The sequence below is a fragment of the Neodiprion fabricii genome, chromosome 4 (genome assembly GCF_021155785.1).
Source record: "Neodiprion fabricii isolate iyNeoFabr1 chromosome 4, iyNeoFabr1.1, whole genome shotgun sequence".
NCBI classification, from domain to species: domain Eukaryota; kingdom Metazoa; phylum Arthropoda; class Insecta; order Hymenoptera; family Diprionidae; genus Neodiprion; species Neodiprion fabricii.
Genome location: NC_060242.1, coordinates 26,778,188 through 26,796,610, shown reverse-complemented (window position 1 = coordinate 26,796,610; position 18,423 = coordinate 26,778,188). Strand labels below are relative to the sequence as shown.

Below are 18,423 nucleotides of genomic sequence, written 5' to 3'. Positions count from 1 at the left end.
GCAATCTTCGCGATAGAACCAAGGTTGACGGATAATTGGATTGGGTTTCACCATCGAGGCTCTTCTGCGATTTGTACAAGCGTTGTCAAGCAATCAGATTATTATACCGTTTGAACGGGATGAATTTTAACCGTAAAGTCACTGTACAGTCGTGCGTAACAAACACGACTTTCATCACTCGTCGTCTGTTACCGAACCATGTGTTATTCCTGGTTCCAAATTGAGATTATAGAAATCTGAATGTACTGTACGGCGGCAAATATCGAATAATGATAATACCAACGTCGTTCAACTTTTTAACATCAGTCTAGGTAACTCCTTACGCCTGATAATCCGCCTACTGAAAAATGTGTAAAGTATCCGGATTCCGTAGACTGAGTAAATGTGAATAGCAATCATGAAATAACAATGGATGAAAAAGACCGGGTAAACAGACTTCAAGAACCTCGAAGCACATTGTAAAGTGCTCAGTCGGATCAGCCTAAAGTGACAATATTGTATAAGAGGCAGAAGTGGGGATCGCATGATGGCCATGTGGAAAAATATACTTGCAGGCGGCACCCGAATGAGAAACACAGTACAGTTATAGTACAGTGACTTTTGGCTGCAATTGCCCGACTATTCAATAGTCATGATGTAATTCTTCTGCCGTATTCAAATGGGACGGGTGATGCGAATAAAACGTGTCAAGGTTTACTTTTGTAATAAATGTTGAGCGATTACATCCCTGATCATGAACTGTTACTAACGGCACTGATTGACTTCTGATGGAAAAATCCATGAAAATTTGCTAACACGAGTAATCTGCATCGAAAACTTGACAGACAGGTTTTACTAGCAATATTTACGATTATCTCACGGCAAATGGACCGATCAATAGATGGATGTAATACTGCGAGTGATGAATGGTCGGTTCTGATATTCGGCAACCGCTGCAGCAGCCAGTCGACTCTAATCGGTAGCAGCTGACTGGCGCAACATATGGCCAGACAACAATATCATTATCCGTGTGAGTTGGACGGTCCGTTTGCCCCTAGGGTCAAACTTTAGAGTACGCGGTCACTGGCAAAGTTAGTCTAGAAAAGCATCCTGCACGGGTCGTTTTATCGGGAGCATAGATTAGGCGACTTCGGGGTACGATGGCAAATACATTGGCGCTATTATTTCCACACGTGTGTCACTGTAATTAGACTTCGAAAATGAGCCTATCATACGAGGTGGCGAAAATTATTCTAGTCAATTTGGGGTTTATATTTATGAGCCTCTTGGTTAATCTGTGAGTGAAACGAATGCCGGAGGAGCATGTGTCACATTTTTCTTGTACAAGCATGCGTAACGTGATTCGTAAATTTAGTCCAAGATTGCTAACGGTCATTTTGCGCACACACGGATATCTGCTTGAGCTACTGGTTATAAAAAATTGTTTATAAACGATCGCAGGGAGCGATATGTCAACTGTGTTAAAACTGCTGGCCACCGCTTTGCTCTACACGAGAATTAGCCAGCTTTTTTCGTTTGGTACACATCATCGAAGGACAAGACGCAGTTTCTGAGTCCTAATTCGATGTACTTCATACGTTTCATCTGTTACATATCGCAGATGCTGAATTCGTCGAGCTTCCATGCCAATAAATTTTATCACATATGAGCAAAAAAATATGATAACGCGTTGTTGAGATTCGATGCCTGGTTTCACTGCGCCTAGTTTGTCTTGATAACGAGTATGAAAAACATAATTTCTGGCTACTTAAAAATTAATCACAAATAGACGAATACTCGATTTCCATCTTATTATACGGTATTGAATAATATTACCAAGTTCTTGAGTTCTTGAATTCCGTGAATTATTCTAATGGTACGCGACTACTTTTTGCTATTTCCACAGTTAAAAGCCCGTTTCAAGAACATTCCGGCTATCGTACGGATATAATATGTATAATAAAAAAAAAATAAAATAAAATAAAAAGAAGAAAAAATGAGTAAAACGAAATGAACATTCTATACAGCTATAGCTTTCTTTTACGACGGCTCATGTAGACTTCTGTTTACACTCAATTAAACACGGTACGTCATGGAGTGCGTTTCAAATTTAAATATTTCTCAATGTTATACACCCGACGTTTTGCCTCGTGCTTACATAACAGAGTAGCTTGCGAGTATCTAATTTAAATTTTCAGCCACTTTTACCAAATTCATCGTTTGTAACATCCTCGTTTTCTCGCCCTCCCTCTTTCCCGCGGGCCACTCTGATTAAAAAAATTGACGTTTCGATCCTGCTGCTGACTGTCACTGTTCATTTATCCCTTTTTTCATTGTAATTGAACTTAGATATTCCCAGAAAAATTCGCCGAAATGTATAAACTGACATTGGGTAATCTGTGACGAAAAAAGACTCGAACTTATTTCAGCTATACTTATAAGATTACGACACAATGTATCTGAATTTTGGAATAAAATAAACAAACGCCAAGACGTACAGTTTATCAGAGAGAAAATAATGTATATGTATGTGAGTTGTTGCCTGATCTGACGTCGTTTCTATACGTTCTATACGCAGATGTAACAGACCCTCAAAGAAGCTGATTAGAATAATTCATTCCAAAACAAGACTTTATTAGGATTCTCGTGATCGAAACGAGAAATCGAAAGCTGGAATAATTAATATGACGTGAAACATCGATCGGTGGTGATCGAGTAGCCTCCGCAGATGTGCGGACGTGAGGTATAACTTAAGAAGGTGTTTTTTTTAACCTTATAATTTTCAAATTCGTAGGTCCAGCGCAACATCTTATTACCATATATTCAAATTTAACCTGCGGGTCACGACTGCTCATTCAATTTCTTCGCAGCTGTTCCGTATATAGCATAAACTAAAAATTTACTTCCCACCCATGACTCCGATGAGCGTATGCTAGACGTCTAGTCTGTCCGAACGGTACGAGGAATGCTGCTGCAAGCCGTTTACAAGTCATACAGCTCGTCGGTTATGCGTCTATATCGTAAATATTCAACGATTCGAAATGACGCGAGCACAGGTTCAACCTTGCAAGGCGAACAGAGAACAACGTTTTATCGGTCGTTAGCGGATCGTAACAATTTCAAAGTCATCTTCGTCGAAGGAATTTATTTGAGAAACGTTGTCAGAAACAAAACAAAGAAAAGATAAAACAAACAGAACCAGTCATCTGGTTTCTATCTTTACTCGAGGTTCAATCAAAGTTATGGAATACTTTCAAAGATTCTCAAACTCGTTTTCGAAAATTTTGTGCGATCAATATTTTCTCGACGAGACTAAACAAATTTTCGTACAATGTTTGGAGAGTTTGAGAATGATTTCAGCAAATATTGCTCATTTAGCAGATTGCATAATACAATTAGTTTTTAAAAATGTTAAAGTTTCGTCAAGAATGTAGATAAAGAGATTCGTTTCTTTATACAACTACGCAAACTGCAGCTGTTCATTGTTCTACGAATATTACTCGAAACTCAACTCATGGAGGCAAAATTTACGCCAGCGATAAAAATAACAGCATAAAAGTGAACAAAAGTAGCCGATATGGTAAATAAAATAGCGGTACACGTTTACGTAAGAATAATACAGTGACGGAAATCCTAGATTTAATCACTCGTGATTAATGCCTCTCTTTCGCTTCCCTCGACAAATACTCTACAATACTTCAAAGCCTTATTTTTGCAGGTTTAACACAATGAAAAATTGTTGGTAAATTTTCAATGCATGGAGTTGCGGAGAGGCAGTAACGGGTAATTGGTCGACATTGGGTAATAAATTCCATATTCATGCGAGGTTTTATAATAGCAAGGACGTTTAATTTGCTCGAGTGGTAAAGGTGAATTGGCGCAGCAAAAAAGAAACAGCATACGCGATGCCTGGCACGACGGCATGAATATTGGAATTCGAGAATATAGTTGTACCCTTTTCCATTCTGATAAAGGAAAGATGGTATTCGTAGCATATACGTATACTCTTTGGACAGAGTCTTTTGTCTCTTAAGAACCGGTCGTTAAGAGACGGAGAGCGTGAAGAGAGAAGCTCGTAAAAAATGTATCCACGAATACTTTGGTCCGTTCCACTGACGAGGATACGGTTTTCATTCTCTCTACAAAATGATAAGGGTGAAAATATTCATCGGACGAAAGTTCTGAATTCCTGTCTGTTTGCCACAACCAATATTCTGCACTGTACTCATTTATTGGCATAGCAACATGTATGCAATGTTTTTCAATCCATTATTAAAAAAGACAATTGTTCCTGCTTGCTCGTTGAAAATCATCGATGAAATTCAGCATCGTGATGGAAAGAAATTTTTTTTTACAGAAATTGTACGCTACTGCAAGTTGCATGAAAACTTAAAACCCGATCGTTTTCCATCGATTAGATTCCGAAATTCGTTCCTCCAACATTTCGAACCGAGAAAAGATTTTTTATTGTTCAAGCTCGTTGAGATTGTTGACAGAGTCTATAGCCGCACAGATCTGTTCCATACTTTCAACTAAAAGTTCATAAATGCGGGTATAAAACACTTGTCCATACAAGAAAATTTCGGTGGATTTCAAGCTACCGCGCCACCCATTGATGCCCATCATTCCGGACGACGAACTTTCCGGAGAAATTTCGACGGTGGAATTAATCGACGCCGAGTCGTCCGGCTGCCTGAGAATGCAACTTCGTTTAACGATCGCACTCTCCTCTTCCATCCTATTGGCAAAGGCACACAGGACATTGTAAACAACTCCATACTTGACACTTTTATCTGTACTAAATCCGTCGGGCTTTAGACACTCTTTACAGAGATCACTGAACAATTTAAGCCGCTCGTTTCTGAGCTCAGGATCGTCGATCCGCAAGAGAAGACTTCGCAACTCGACCAACGACAAGTTCCACGTAGTAGCGACATTAGACGCCAAACAAGTGTCCCACAATTTGTACAAATCGGTGATCGCACTTGAGTGATAAAAGTACGAAGGGTTCTTAGCCCGGAACAATTCGGCCTCCAGGTAACAGCTTTTGTACGCCGGTTCCTGAGGCCTGGACGGACTGACGTTGGAGATGACGAAGTCGAGGGTTTCTCTGACGCTGGTATCCCGGATGCAGCGATCCAAGTAGGCGTCGATTGATCGGCCAGACCCCGAATCCTCGGAAGAAGCGCATCCCCACATTCTCACGATCAGATTCGCCCCGTGGAGTTTCGGCTCGGTGTCAAGCCGCCAAGACTCGGAGAAGATCCCAGCTCGACGTTTCTGGAACCAAACCGGAATCTCGGTCTTCTGTCCGGGCAATATCAGGGCCTTATTCTTATTGAAGAAAAAGCTGGCCCCGCTTCTCGAACCCGAGGGTAAAATCTTCGATACCCAGGCGGCGTCGCGCCATTCGTAAGCGATGACCATGGTCCCCTTGTTCTCCAAGCGCAGACACTTCTTCGACCTTTGGTTCACCGCGCTCAAGAATGTCAACGGCCACACGAGATCCTCGGATCTCTGATGAATCGTCTCCTCGTCTCTGGTTACCCGAACTCCGTTTATCTCCAATGTCACAACGACCGCTTCCTCGGCCATGATTTTCACCTCCGATTCCTCGCTCTCGATAGAAGCGTCGGTTACACTGATCACGGGAAGCCGAGGCACTTCTTGCTCTTCTTCGGAGTAGCCAAACCTCCGTCCTCGCACCACAAGGTCGGTCTCAGTTTCGGGCCGACTTGGTTTTAAAATCGCGATGTTGCCGGCCAATTCCTCTCTCCTTTTACTGAGGTACGAACTCCGCTTCCATCCGGGAACCGATTCCTCTAAATTGGACAAGTTTTTCTCCTCCCTTATGCACTTGGGGACCTCGATGTGCTCCAGTGTCGGGAACGAGTTGAGCTCCTTCTTCGTTAGCACAGGACCAACGTCTGGAAGACAGGGGTTACCGTGGTTCGACAGGATCGGTGGTACCTTCCAGAATCCGGGACTCCCCGTGGACTTGCCGGGAACCGGCGTCACCGGAGCAGCGGCATACTCCATCAGATTTCTCATTTCGATCTTCGCCCGCACGTTTTCGCAGCTGTTCATCACCATGTCCGCTTTAGGATTGGAAACACCGCGACGTAGCGCCTCGCACTGCATCCTGTGTCTTTTCAGCCACGTCTTCCAGTTTTTCAATCGACGATCTTCCACTATCGGCTTGTCTTTCGTGCAGGGAGGATCGGTCACTGTTACGACGGACGGATTGCACGGCCTCTTCAAGGTCAGCGACGTATCCTTTCTACCGACTCTTCGGCCGTGATCCATTTTTCGTTTTTCGACGTTTCTCTAACCTGTTCTCGTCGTTTCCCCTTCTAATAAGAAAGAAACCGCGTATCGATTATCTCTTGTTTCATTTTCCTCGATCGCGATGCTGCGAAAATTTAATTCGTTGGAAATGTTCACTGGCGTGAGTTTTGATCAATTTTTTGACAAACACGCGTAGAATGGATGCACAGATGTAAAGACTTATATCGCAATGCGACGTATAAACTTGTTCAAGAACACGTGGAACATTGAGAAACGTCTTGCTAAATGTCTCACGGCATTGTTTTACGTACGCACGTGTAATGACCGCCTGTCTCTTTACCGATCCGGCGCGATGAGATCACGTGGGATTTACGATGGGATGCTACGTTTGGAGCCGGGCAGTAAACGTATCTACAGAACGCGCCTCGTTCGGTGGGCGTTTAGAAACTTCATTTTATTTTTGTAGTCCAATGATATACCTATCTAACAAAAGATCTATAAATCACGTCCGGGTTTGTTATATTCACCCACTCTCAACGCCGACTTATTAATTGCCGTTAGGATGAATAGAAAAGAGGAATGAATAAAACGATGTTGTAGATGGATTCGTTGGTTGTACGAACGAAATAAACTGGGAGATAAAAGTGGGTACATTTGGGTTAGGAAACAGAAGGCTCAGAATGGAACATTTTAAAACTCACAAAAATCCATTGCATTGGATTATATTGAATTTCATAACGTTGAAAGTTCAAACATAGAAATGTGAAAAAGTAGAAAGGTCTAAGAATAATTATATAAGCCTAAACATCGAACCGTCAGAATTTGGGAAAATGTGTATTTTGACTTTCTACATTTTAAAATTGTATCAAACGGCTTTCCGCGTTTCTGGAAGTTCGATATTGCGATCCTTCTTTTTTCTAATCATCCTTGTATATCTTTACCCCCACCCAAATGTATCGGTGTTTCTTTTTCAAATTAACAATGAATAACTATTATAGCTACCATCGAACTTGTTATAAGTTGTTGGATAATCATCTACGCAGTCTAAGCAAATTTTTACTGTTTCAATTCTCTGGCAATAAATGAATTTCGTTTTGGAATTAGGTGAGATTCATTAATTACATTTTATACCAGATCCGCGATGTGGGATGTGAACGAAGAGAGAGAGAAAAAAGAGAGAAATTTATTTCAAGGGATACGCGATACAGTAAATTTGTATAGGATACGTCGTCGACGCGACGGTGGGGAATCGAGTGTATGAGTCGGTGAATAAATTTGTACGAGCTGCAAACGGTGGCTGAATTAATATCTGAAGGATAAAAGGCGGTTGCTGGGGGAGAGAACAGACTGGATGGGGGATATATTCACACCATTACGTGACATGCGTGCGGTGAATGTGTGTGTGTGAGTGTAGGATTCTTTAACCAGGGCTGTTCGAATTCCCTGTACAGAAATAAAAAGAGAATCACGAGAGAAAAAAAAATTAAAAAAAAAAAAGAATAATAATAAAACGGAGAGAATTTGGGGTGTAATAAATCACTGAAAAATATTCCAAATACTCGAGATACCGTGTATAAATATACATATCAGCAGCGAAGATTGAGAATATTCGATTTCGACGCAACAACGGATGCTCGAAATTCTTTCGCGGACAAAAATATCTTAAAGCTCGATTTAACGAGGACCAAGCCAAGCCAGTTTTTTTTTCTCGTCTGGAAGCTGAAAAATGGGAGAGAAAAAAAAATATCATGGGGAAACAGAATTACAAATTCTATTATTTATCGAACGGAAATCGAATCGAAGAAACGTCGTCATGTTCACGATGGATCACGTGTTATGTCTACAACTTCAAGGAAGTTAAAGCGGTTTAATAATTTTTATAGCTAGAAGCGGAGCGCAGACATTATTCCTTGAAAATGAAATTTTAATTTATTGATTTTCAATGCAACAGTTGCGGGGGTCTATCTATGCTACACGGTGCAGGGAACGACTGGCTGAAGTCACGTCACGTACCTTCATACGTACATAGTACCTAGTTTTGTACAGTTTGTTTTTCACGCTACGGGGATAATGGTGCAGAGAAGTTCTGAGAACGAACGATAACTTTACGATACCGTGGGAATTTGCTCCTATTACCGCCGTGCGTGAGTCTTATTTTCTCAAGATATTCCCTTACGCTTAAAATTATTCTGATTAATGTGAAAACTATTTTCTCAATAATGTTACGCATGCTTCAAAAATCGTGAATGAAAAATTCTATCCGGGGATCCACGAGAGAAACGGAACATTTTCTTTATACCGAAAAGTTGAAAGCTTTCCATAAAAGTGAGTCTTGAGCCTTGATAATCTTCAGTCGGGTATTTTTGGTTGGACAAGTTTTCTGGGTACAATAAAACGATAAAAAAAGATAAGAAATGATTCTATTCCATTGAAAATTCGGTATTAAGCTGTGTTTCATTATTCACAGATGATCGCCATGGAAGAATACTCAAAGCAAATGATTTGTCTAACGCATGAAATCTATTTCATCCATGAAGGCTCAACAAATTCTCTTTCCCACAGTTTTGTCGTTAGAAAATTCGAGGCTGGAAGAGTGCCGACTTTATTTGTTCAATTTATGGAGCCTGCAGCAGGAAAGACGTGGGTTCATGGAAGTATAATGGATCGAAGAGCCGAGGCACCGTGCTGAATGGGATTTGATATTGGTTGACCGTCGAGCACAATGGTCCACCATGGGCGGTCCGTCCCCCAAATCGACACTCAGGGCCCGAGTCACAGCCATGGGATCCCATGGAGTGGAATCAAACGGTTCGAAACTGCCCTCGCACAACGCGCGACCAAGGGTGTAAAAATAATCCGAGCTAACGTACGAAGCATGAATCAACGACCCGACAGTCTGAACCAAACATTTTTCAAGCAACTCTTTCCTGTTTTCATGAATTTTGGATTCTGACTGTACGTCCGATTCACCCTTAAAAATGTTCCTCGCGTTGCAGCCGGTGCGGCTAATTCATTATCTGATAAAACGAAGAGCTGCGACCTGCAGGCTACTTGGGTTCGGGATTTTTATTCATGAGAGACACTGCGGTAGGTGCACAGAGAATATTTGAACCCGTGGTCGTGCACCTCGATCGAAACGAGAATCGTGGTACCAAGAGACGTGCGGACTTCCGTAGAAAAGGATCGTTACACCCTCGAGTCGCCGGGTGAAATTTTTCCTCGGCAAATTTCTTTGCATAACTTATATAGCACCCTGCTGCTAAGTGTGTTTGCTGAAAGTCTGCTGAAGCGAGTCGAGAGACTCGTGAGAGGAACACTGGAGCCTCATAGTTATACCTACGTCCAAAGATATTTCGTCGAGTCGAAATACCTCCTATACGCGTGTAAAGGGAGAAACAGAAATTATTGTACTGACCAAATACGGCGAGAGAAATGTTTCGTTCGTTCAAATAAATACGGTTTACGACGCAAAATTGTTTACCGTCAGCCGAAATAAATAATTTACTTTGACATATTCGGTTGTAAATTCAATAAATCCTTTGTCTGTGATTTTTTGTTTTCATTTGTGACTATCGAGTCACCAAGATTCGCTACTACTACCAAAAAGATGGAAAACCGTATGTAATTAATTGAGAATGTCGAGGCTGAGAGTAATCTGTAGTAGCCAAATTATACGATGGCTTTTGGCCCAAGTCAAATTTTTTTTTTTTACACCGGATTTCCCTTTTAAATATCAAAGGTCTTGTATTATGGGGCTCAAAAACCTCGACATTTTCTTGTGGTTCCAACGAAGTTCAAAATTTCGTCCGAGTATCCTCCGAAAATTCAATATTTAATCCCACGTACTTAACCCCTGAAAGATCCCCAGGTTTCGTGGATTCTCGTCTAACAACCCGCACCTTCATTCATGAATCACTTGGTTAACTGATTTATTATAAAAGACGAGGAGGAACGATATTGGATTGCCGATCGCGGGCTTGTTTTTACCTGATCCTCAATTTTTCAATTTTAGTTTTCCCGGAATTGGTGAGTCTGGAAAAAATCCCGCGTACACCTAAACAAAATGTCTAATTATGAAAAACAAAATTGTGTCACTATACGAGTAAATTTAGAGCTTACTATAGAATCTACTAAAGGCTGTGAAGACGGAACTAAAAATTATCCTCGAATTATTTTGCACCCGAAAAAACATACTTTTGCTCTTTATGCGATTTAGTAAACATTGCCAAATAATTTTTCAATTATAGCAATTAAAAAGAAATCATACTTTTAATTTACTTTACGCTACATGAATCAAACGCAACATCAAACAGCGACATAGACTCATTAGATGATATTTAACCACTATTGATTTGGTTGTGCTGATTTTCTTAGATCAATGGACGGAGCCAAATTTAATAATTGCTCATCTTATTTTTTTTTTTCAAGTTTTTCGACACGTCGCAGAAAGTAATTTGCCTCTGAAAAAAAATATTCTAAGAATTAGAAGTTTATTAATTAGATTGCGGTGACCAATTAGCGACTTTTGTAAACTTGACTCGATTTTATCAACCGAACAGATGAAGTAAGCCGTGTGAAAGAATTTTGTTGAATCTATCGGAGGTCGCATCATTATTTGGATAATATAACGAAATAAGCATTATTTCATCGATGACGATCAATGCACCGATTAGACGTGATCTTGAGATTGACGGATCGTAACCGGACGCTCAAGAATAATGAAAATGATCATCGTCGCACAGACAAGAGTCACGTGTGACGATCCTCTCGGCTGCGATAGGTCAGGGGCTTATCTTGATATTCAATCTTTGACGCTGTCGTATTGCGCAGGCATTCACGCGTTGTTGACCCGACGATCCCAAGCCTTACACACACGGTTTCTTAGGCCAGTGCGGCGAGATAAAACTCGCCTTTCAATCATTAAAACAAGTTTTTGTTGATTTAAAGTACTAGTACGCTCTTTTCACTTCGTGAATTTTTCAGTTAGCTTCCGGCCAGGCGATGGATAATTTTCTTGATAAAATACCAGCGGATCGGCATAATCGTACCGATTTGTTAAATAATTCGTATCGATTGACGTCACCGTACACATAACACTTACCGAGGACCCCGGTAAACCAAGCAAATCACAACCTTGACACGATCAATCACTGTGTGGATCCAGTGGATCAACCATCAATATTGATACAGCTAATAATATTGTTTGACCTATTCTTGAGTTCATTCTGCTGATCTACTCGATTCAGAAATTGGATTTCGTGCCATGTTGACAAAAATACACGATTGAGAAGACTTTCGGTTCGACAAAGAATCATTCCGAATTTCAATACGATTATGCAATTTTTATCATTCTCAGGGCGAAATTTGTGAGAGAATTTAAGAAACTTCCACTTGATAAGAAGTCGTGATTTAGCATTTTACGACCTGAAACTTTGAGTGATTTGATAACACAAATTAAAATATATACAAATTAAAAAAACAAAACGTCACTCAAGACGAAGTAAACTCAGTTTTTTGAAAGACGAACGAATATTCATCAGCTTGCAGCTTGTATAAGTTGATTACTCATTTCGTTATCCAGTTATGACCTATAACGATTGTTCGGAGTTTAATCAGATCCGTCGAGTCTCGATAAATCAGGTAATCGTACTAGAAGAATTCAGGTAAACACTGAAAGAACTATCATGGTTGTCAGTTTGCGTACAGAAACAGAAAGAAATTTAAGAAATACGTACAACGTGTACGTATAATCTATACACGTTTATTAAACAAACAAGTGTACAACAAACGAAAGTTTATCAATTTCCTTATCCTGTGCAGGAAATGAGATCTGAAGGAAATGACCCACGTTATTTGACCTAGAAACGTATGACATGTAACGCGCAATAAAGTTTGTATGAAATTGTCGCTAACCTTCGGACGTTTTACGAGGGTTACACACTTTACGGTAGTTGGGCTGAAAATTTTGGTACAATTCCAACTCGCGGGTAAATCCACGATTATAATACATGTATCACGAAGTTAAATCTGGTCATAATTCTTCAGCAATGTAACTCTAAAGCCCCTCTCTGCATACGCTTACCGCGGTAAGGCCATTTCGCCGTAACGACACGAGGGATTGGTTGACTAAAAAAATGTTGAAAAGTGAGTCGTAAAGTAGTCCAACAGTTTTCTATAATGATGAAAGAGTGTTTCGAACTATCGCAGACAGAGTAACGATAAGAGCTATCGATGAATTTCGAATTCTTTCTCAAACGGATAGTTGTCGAAAATTTTGCCGATCATGATGACTCCCATTCCAGTTTTTTAATCATTCGTATTTACCTATAACGACTGTCATTTTTTAATGGTCTTCAATTGGCTGTCAAGTACTGAACATCATATCGGTAAAGGACTTGGAGTGGCAATCTACATCTTCTTTCGATAATTCCATTAGGTAAAATGGTTATTACCTAATGACTAATGAGATTCGTCCGACAGACGTAACTCTGCTCAACGGTCGGCGTTGAATAACAGGGCAAAACATTTGGAAATGCGAAGTGAGGAGTAAGTAATAATTATCTACCATGAATTAGGAATCCTGTGTCACTGCACATCAAAGAATAACGTTCAACGGATGTAGCCCAACAATTTCCTCTGTGTCTTCATTTGTTTTCTGCGACTTGACTTTGGTAATTACTTCCAAAAAGCTTTGAAAGGTGCACGATTGTCCTAGACACAGTAACGACGCATCTGAAGTCACTGCACTACCACCTAATGTTTCGATGACAAATTTTTGACGATTAAATAAAGAACCCGATCAATCACTCGACGGTAAGAAGTGGTGGATATATTTGTTTGCCATTGTAAATATTTTCCACCAAACTTGATCAACCGTAATAACCGAGGTAGGTAGGCATGTCGCCGAAGTACGATAAAACAGAAATATTCACACGTACCAAAATTGTTGGTATTCTCTTCCTTCTTTCTGGGAATGACCGAGCAACTTTTGATAGATCGGCAACTGAAACGGTCCTTCATTTCGGTCCGGGACCCACGACGCAGGCTCACCATCACGTCCGGAGTTGGTTGAAAGATTTGGTGCGATGAAGGTACGCGTATAAACGCGTGTACAACACCGAAATCATGCAGTACGAAGGTTAGATCGATGATGGGATGAAGGGTACCGTTTCAATAGACATCGGGGGGTAATCGATACACCGGGAAACGGAACGGGACGGGACGAGACGAGACGAGACGACGGATGGACGGTGTTTGAATGCGAGGCATTGTTGGTGGGCAGACGGTCGACACAATGATATGCCCAGAACCAATTAAAGGCGAAACTCCTCGAGTATCATTATTCATTAGTTGATCCATTCATCGGAGCCTCGACCCGTTTTACCCTCCACACGAGCTCTGTAAAATCCGCCAGTACCCAGACGACGAGGTGTATCCAGGCGATTCGGCTTTTGTTCTCCTGAAATCCCTTCACTTTGAATTTCCTGATTTTTCGACTCTTTCCCCCTTTTTAAATTCTCTTTGTTCTATTTTTCCGCGGCGCGTTCCGCCGGTAAATCGATATACCTACCACGTACTCGTATCTGTTGTGGGTAGATATTTGGCAAACAAGTGGAATCGGAGATACTCGTATCCCTATGTAGAGGCAGTACGGTAATTTGTGCTCAAAGCCAATTGTCACAATCGGACAGAACAAACATTGTGTGTACTATGTCGAAATGTCTGGAAAATTAATTCTGAATATGAGTCATTTCATACCAAACCGACCTCCGTTTGACTTTCACCATCGACGATTTTTTATACATTCAATTATGGTGTAGAGAACATTAGCATTGAATCGGGTAATTTTTCTGTTTGCTCAATCTCGCACGGCTCAAACTCCTGATAATTTCACGATTCGTCCCAAAAAAATGTGTTCATCCCTAGATGCGGGAATGGTTTGTTAATGTCATCCTTCTTATCCTATATCAATATACTGTCCATAGACTTGATTAATTTGATCCATTTCTCGTAAATATCAGCAAATCGAATTCTACATTGTTCGAACTAGTGCACAGAAAGTGTGAGCAAACTCTTGACTCAGGAGTTTGGAGGTTAACGAATTGAAATGAACCGCAAAGACGTTTGTAGAAGAATTAGTTACTGGTGATCGATAATAAAATGGCGAAATCAATGGAATTTGAAACTGCCAGCTGATAAACGATGGTTGTATAAAACTTTTTGGATTCAATAGTTACAACGAATCGTAGAAATTATACAATCAAACACATGAACGGCAATTATTGTCTGAACCCTTCAAAATTTAACCTCAAATACAGCCTCGTGGTTTTAAACCAGATCCGGCCTGATCAAGCAGATAAAATGCGATAAGATTGAATGAAATCAATCGAACGGTGAAAGTGAAGTTTGAGAGAAATCATATACAGTCTATCATCGCTATAGTTTGAGCGCAATCTTTGATTGGAATAAGCTTCTTAGGAATGACACAGTAGGGTCAGATTGGACTTGATTTTGAGCTGAATCTCTGGCTGGCCGAGATCCGGCTTTGCGATCAGTTCGACAAGTTCATGTATCTGTAACACACCGACGTAATCCTGATGTTACACCTAAGCTGTACTCGGAATTGTTCATGAATATTCATGCCTCGAGATGCCTGTCCAAAAAAAGAAGAAAACAAACTAGAAGAAAATGTTCAAGTCAGCGTACGATGCGTGTGTAAAAAAAATCACAGAACTTGTAATCTAGTTGATAATTTTCTTCTCTTTTTCAAACGAACTGTGTACCGGATTTTCAAAGTTATTCCGGGTATAACAGTTACTCTGGGAAAACTGTTCTCAGAGAAATAACTCAGAGAAAACGTTTAGTTTTATAAGAAGAGTGCATTTAGTGTATACAGTCAAGGGCACTGTCGGTAAACGACCACTTAAAACTGTTAAAAATCCCATTAAATGACGAAAAAGCGTGGTGTAATAATTACTGTAACAAGTATCTTGAACGGTAAGTTGCTGGAGCATTTTACCCAGGGGTAATATCTTCCGTTTAAACTGCAGTGACAAACTCTTTGAACTCTGCTGCAGGGAACGCGTTACAATCTTGAACGAGGTTTAGTCAGGTGAATTGGTACAACAAAATATTCAGATATCAGAATCGCAACAAATGCACGAGCAATCGCGAAGGGTCCGATCACTAATGCTTACCGTCAATATCGCCGGCTACTGAAATTATGATTTCGATATTTTTACCCAAACACATTAATCAAAATATCTCGGGTGTTAAAATCATGCTCAAGTCATTGTCTAATGTCACGAAAGTTCATGTTCCATACACATAATGATAGTCAAGGATAAGAAATCTGGTCATATCTGCGTCATAGGTGACCCAAATTTATTTACTATTACGGTTTGCTTTGACCGTGCTAGTCTAGAAGCGTTGACGGAACATACGAATGCAAATTCATTGTATGTTAATGCAAGAATCACGTAACTGCTGCTCCAATTGTTCCGCAAGTATTGTTGGAGCAAAAGCTGAAAGTACGATCATTAACATTTTTCCCAGTTATTATTAGATATGGTAAGTCGAAAAGCGAATGAAACCGAATGAAAATTGACCCGGAGTCTGGTGTCAGAAATCAAAGATGAAGAATAGTCCGAAAATCAGTGAAAACTTTATAACTGCAAAAGTACAGATAATTTTGGTAGTAATTGTCGTTATAATTTAGATGGAGATTCAACAGTCTATGTAATATTCGTCGATTAACTTTGGAGGCGAATTAGTAACGAATCGTTTATACGATAAAATTTTTCATGGGTTATTATTACGACTATTACTACATGGCTGTTGGCTATTAACATCACCAGCGAATATGGCTCTTTAATAAAGATGAAATCATTAATCGTTCACTCTGTGAAAAGATTATGGATAAACAAAAAGACATTAAAAGAAATGAGAGGAATTTACAAGAGAAAGGGAAAACTCACCTAACGAATCAGCCAGAGAAACGGTGCGATCTTGATCCCGAGGAGAGTTTCCTAATTAAGACGATAAAGCCGAACACAATTTCACTGCACGATAAAAGACGTTTGAATCTTATCGCGAAACTATATCGTCGTTGTTTAAATGCGCGAAACTCGATCAGGGATAAAAAGTCTCGCGGACAAGTTCAGCCTAGTTCTTGCACCAGTTCGAACCGATTCAGCCAAACTTAGAGGCACAGTTATCGATGTCTTATTCGATTGGAATACTATTCGGAGTGAATCTGAACAATATAGGGAGCCAGTAACTGCTCAAAATCGTATCTCTAAGAAAAAGCTCGACTGCTTTCGAGTGCGTTTAAAGCGGGGAGAACTGTTCCTGACATAGATCAGACCGGTTATGGAACCGGCGGAACGTAAGGGGCAAGAAAGGGGGGGAGGGCTGTTTGCCGAAGGTCCGGATGTAGTGCGAACGCAGATCCGAGGTCACATCCTGGGATTCGGTACTCGGTTTGGCGAAAATGCACGTGGCTCTTCGCCTCGTCCGACAATCTGAGAACCCGGAGCGAAACGCGACCTCGCCGACGGCCGGAGCGGAACTGAGAACAAACGGAACGCCGCTCTCCTCACTACCTACGGCCGAACTGCTCGGACTGACTGACACGCGATCCACGCGCTCCAAGTGAATCCGCGGTAAACTAATAGCGCAGTCGGATCGTGCGAAAAGAAGGAAAACGATAGCTGAAAGTGCGATTTTTAGACAAGACGATTATCTTTATCGAATCTTTGGTAGTCTAAATTACAGAATTTTGGATCAGATTCTGCGGTAATTTTAACCGCTATCTTGAATCTATGGTATAAGTCGAAACATGTCGATGGTGGAGAAAGAAATTTCATAACCCAAGTTGTGGAGAATTAAATTTTCTGCAAGTACGGTTGTGACCGTTTTTAGTCAAAAGTTGAAAATGGGTGGATTGTTTCACGAAAATAAGCTTCTCCGTACATTCAAAATGGCGGTTGAAGCTGATGTTTAATCTGGTAGAAATTCTGGATTTAGACTACCCCCAATGACCCCCATCTCGAATGATTAGAAAAAAGAAACTGTAGTATTTAAAAATGGAATTTAAAGTGTACGTTCCAAATGGACTGTTGGAAGTTTACGACAGCTTAATCTGAGCGTGTGTGTGTATTTTCTCCGATCTTGGGGGTCTGATCCTTTCGTCTCGATTTGGAAATACACCGTGCAGTTTATTCGAGGGCCGATGCACCGAGTTTGCACTTGCCAAATGAGGAGCAGAGGGAAAATAAAAAGGAGAAAAAAAAACTGCTTATTCAAATTATCCTCTCGGGGTGGTCACCCGATTCTTATTTCAGCATTTCGTACACAAGCAGTGAATAAATTTTACTTTCTTCTAGCCGTAACGGTGTGTATAAATGAATTTGAAACGACCCCGGATTAGTACGGTTAATTGACTGTTTAATCGTAATGAAGTTTCTTTTACTATGGAATTCAATATGATTCGACATCGAAAATCAAACGATTCTGGATTATTGTAATTTGATTACATAGAATGGTATAATGAAGTTGGTTAATGTTGATGCAGAGTTTAAATGCAATTCAAGTTCGCAATGCATATTAACGTTACGATGTATTTTTTAAATGTTCTGAAATTCAACGAGCTGTGGTAAAGCAAAACATTATAGTATAGTGAAATGTTACTGAACTAAAGTCCAAAACTGCATGAAAAAGGGCAAGGCAAGAGTGTAAAAAGACATTCGGAATTGCCAAACTTCATTTTGATGTAATAAAATCAGGAATTCCTTATTTAACAAGCTAGTGATCCAGTTTCCTCGCTTTTTGAAACAAATTAGTTTACTTGAATCTAACTAATTTGTTTGAATCAATTTATGAATATCGTTCTCATTCTTTATGCATTATTGGCACTTTAGATTGCAAATACATTAGATTATTTTTCTCACAGTTTAATAAATATATCAGTTAAATTTATACAACCCTCCTAACAATCGAATATGAAAAACATTCATTGAATTCAAAAAATTTACATTATTTTGACAGTCTGAAAATATCCATTCAAGTGAAAGCAAAAATGCTTTTACTCAAATGAGTTTATTATTATTCAAAAATAAAATTGTGTTTCAATCCGAATCACCATCAGTAAAAGCC

The 18,423-nt window shown here is 40.1% G+C and overlaps 2 protein-coding genes across 3 annotated transcripts in view; both read right to left on the bottom strand.

The window, feature by feature from the left end:
• LOC124181160 (extracellular sulfatase SULF-1 homolog) overlaps nucleotides 1–16,858 on the bottom strand; it is an 85,786-nt gene extending 68,928 nt beyond the window's left edge. The window contains exon 1 of one of the 2 annotated variants that reach the window (XM_046567451.1): nucleotides 16,245–16,858. The gene's annotated coding sequence lies outside the window, so the exon portion shown is untranslated. The remainder of the gene's footprint in view (nucleotides 1–16,244) is intronic. The other variant, XM_046567450.1, reaches the window with a different exon arrangement.
• On the bottom strand, nucleotides 4,444–6,285 carry LOC124180704 (MYCBP-associated protein-like). The gene has a single exon (XM_046566450.1). It carries the CDS (start codon nucleotides 6,283–6,285, stop codon nucleotides 4,444–4,446), a length of 1,842 nt encoding a protein of 613 aa, XP_046422406.1.
• Nucleotides 16,859–18,423: the final 1,565 nt, after the last annotated feature.

Coding starts and splice junctions, on each gene's coding strand:
- LOC124180704 (XM_046566450.1), bottom strand. CDS start 6,285: ATGGATCACGGCCGAAGAGTCGGTAGAAAGGATACGTCGCTGACCTTG.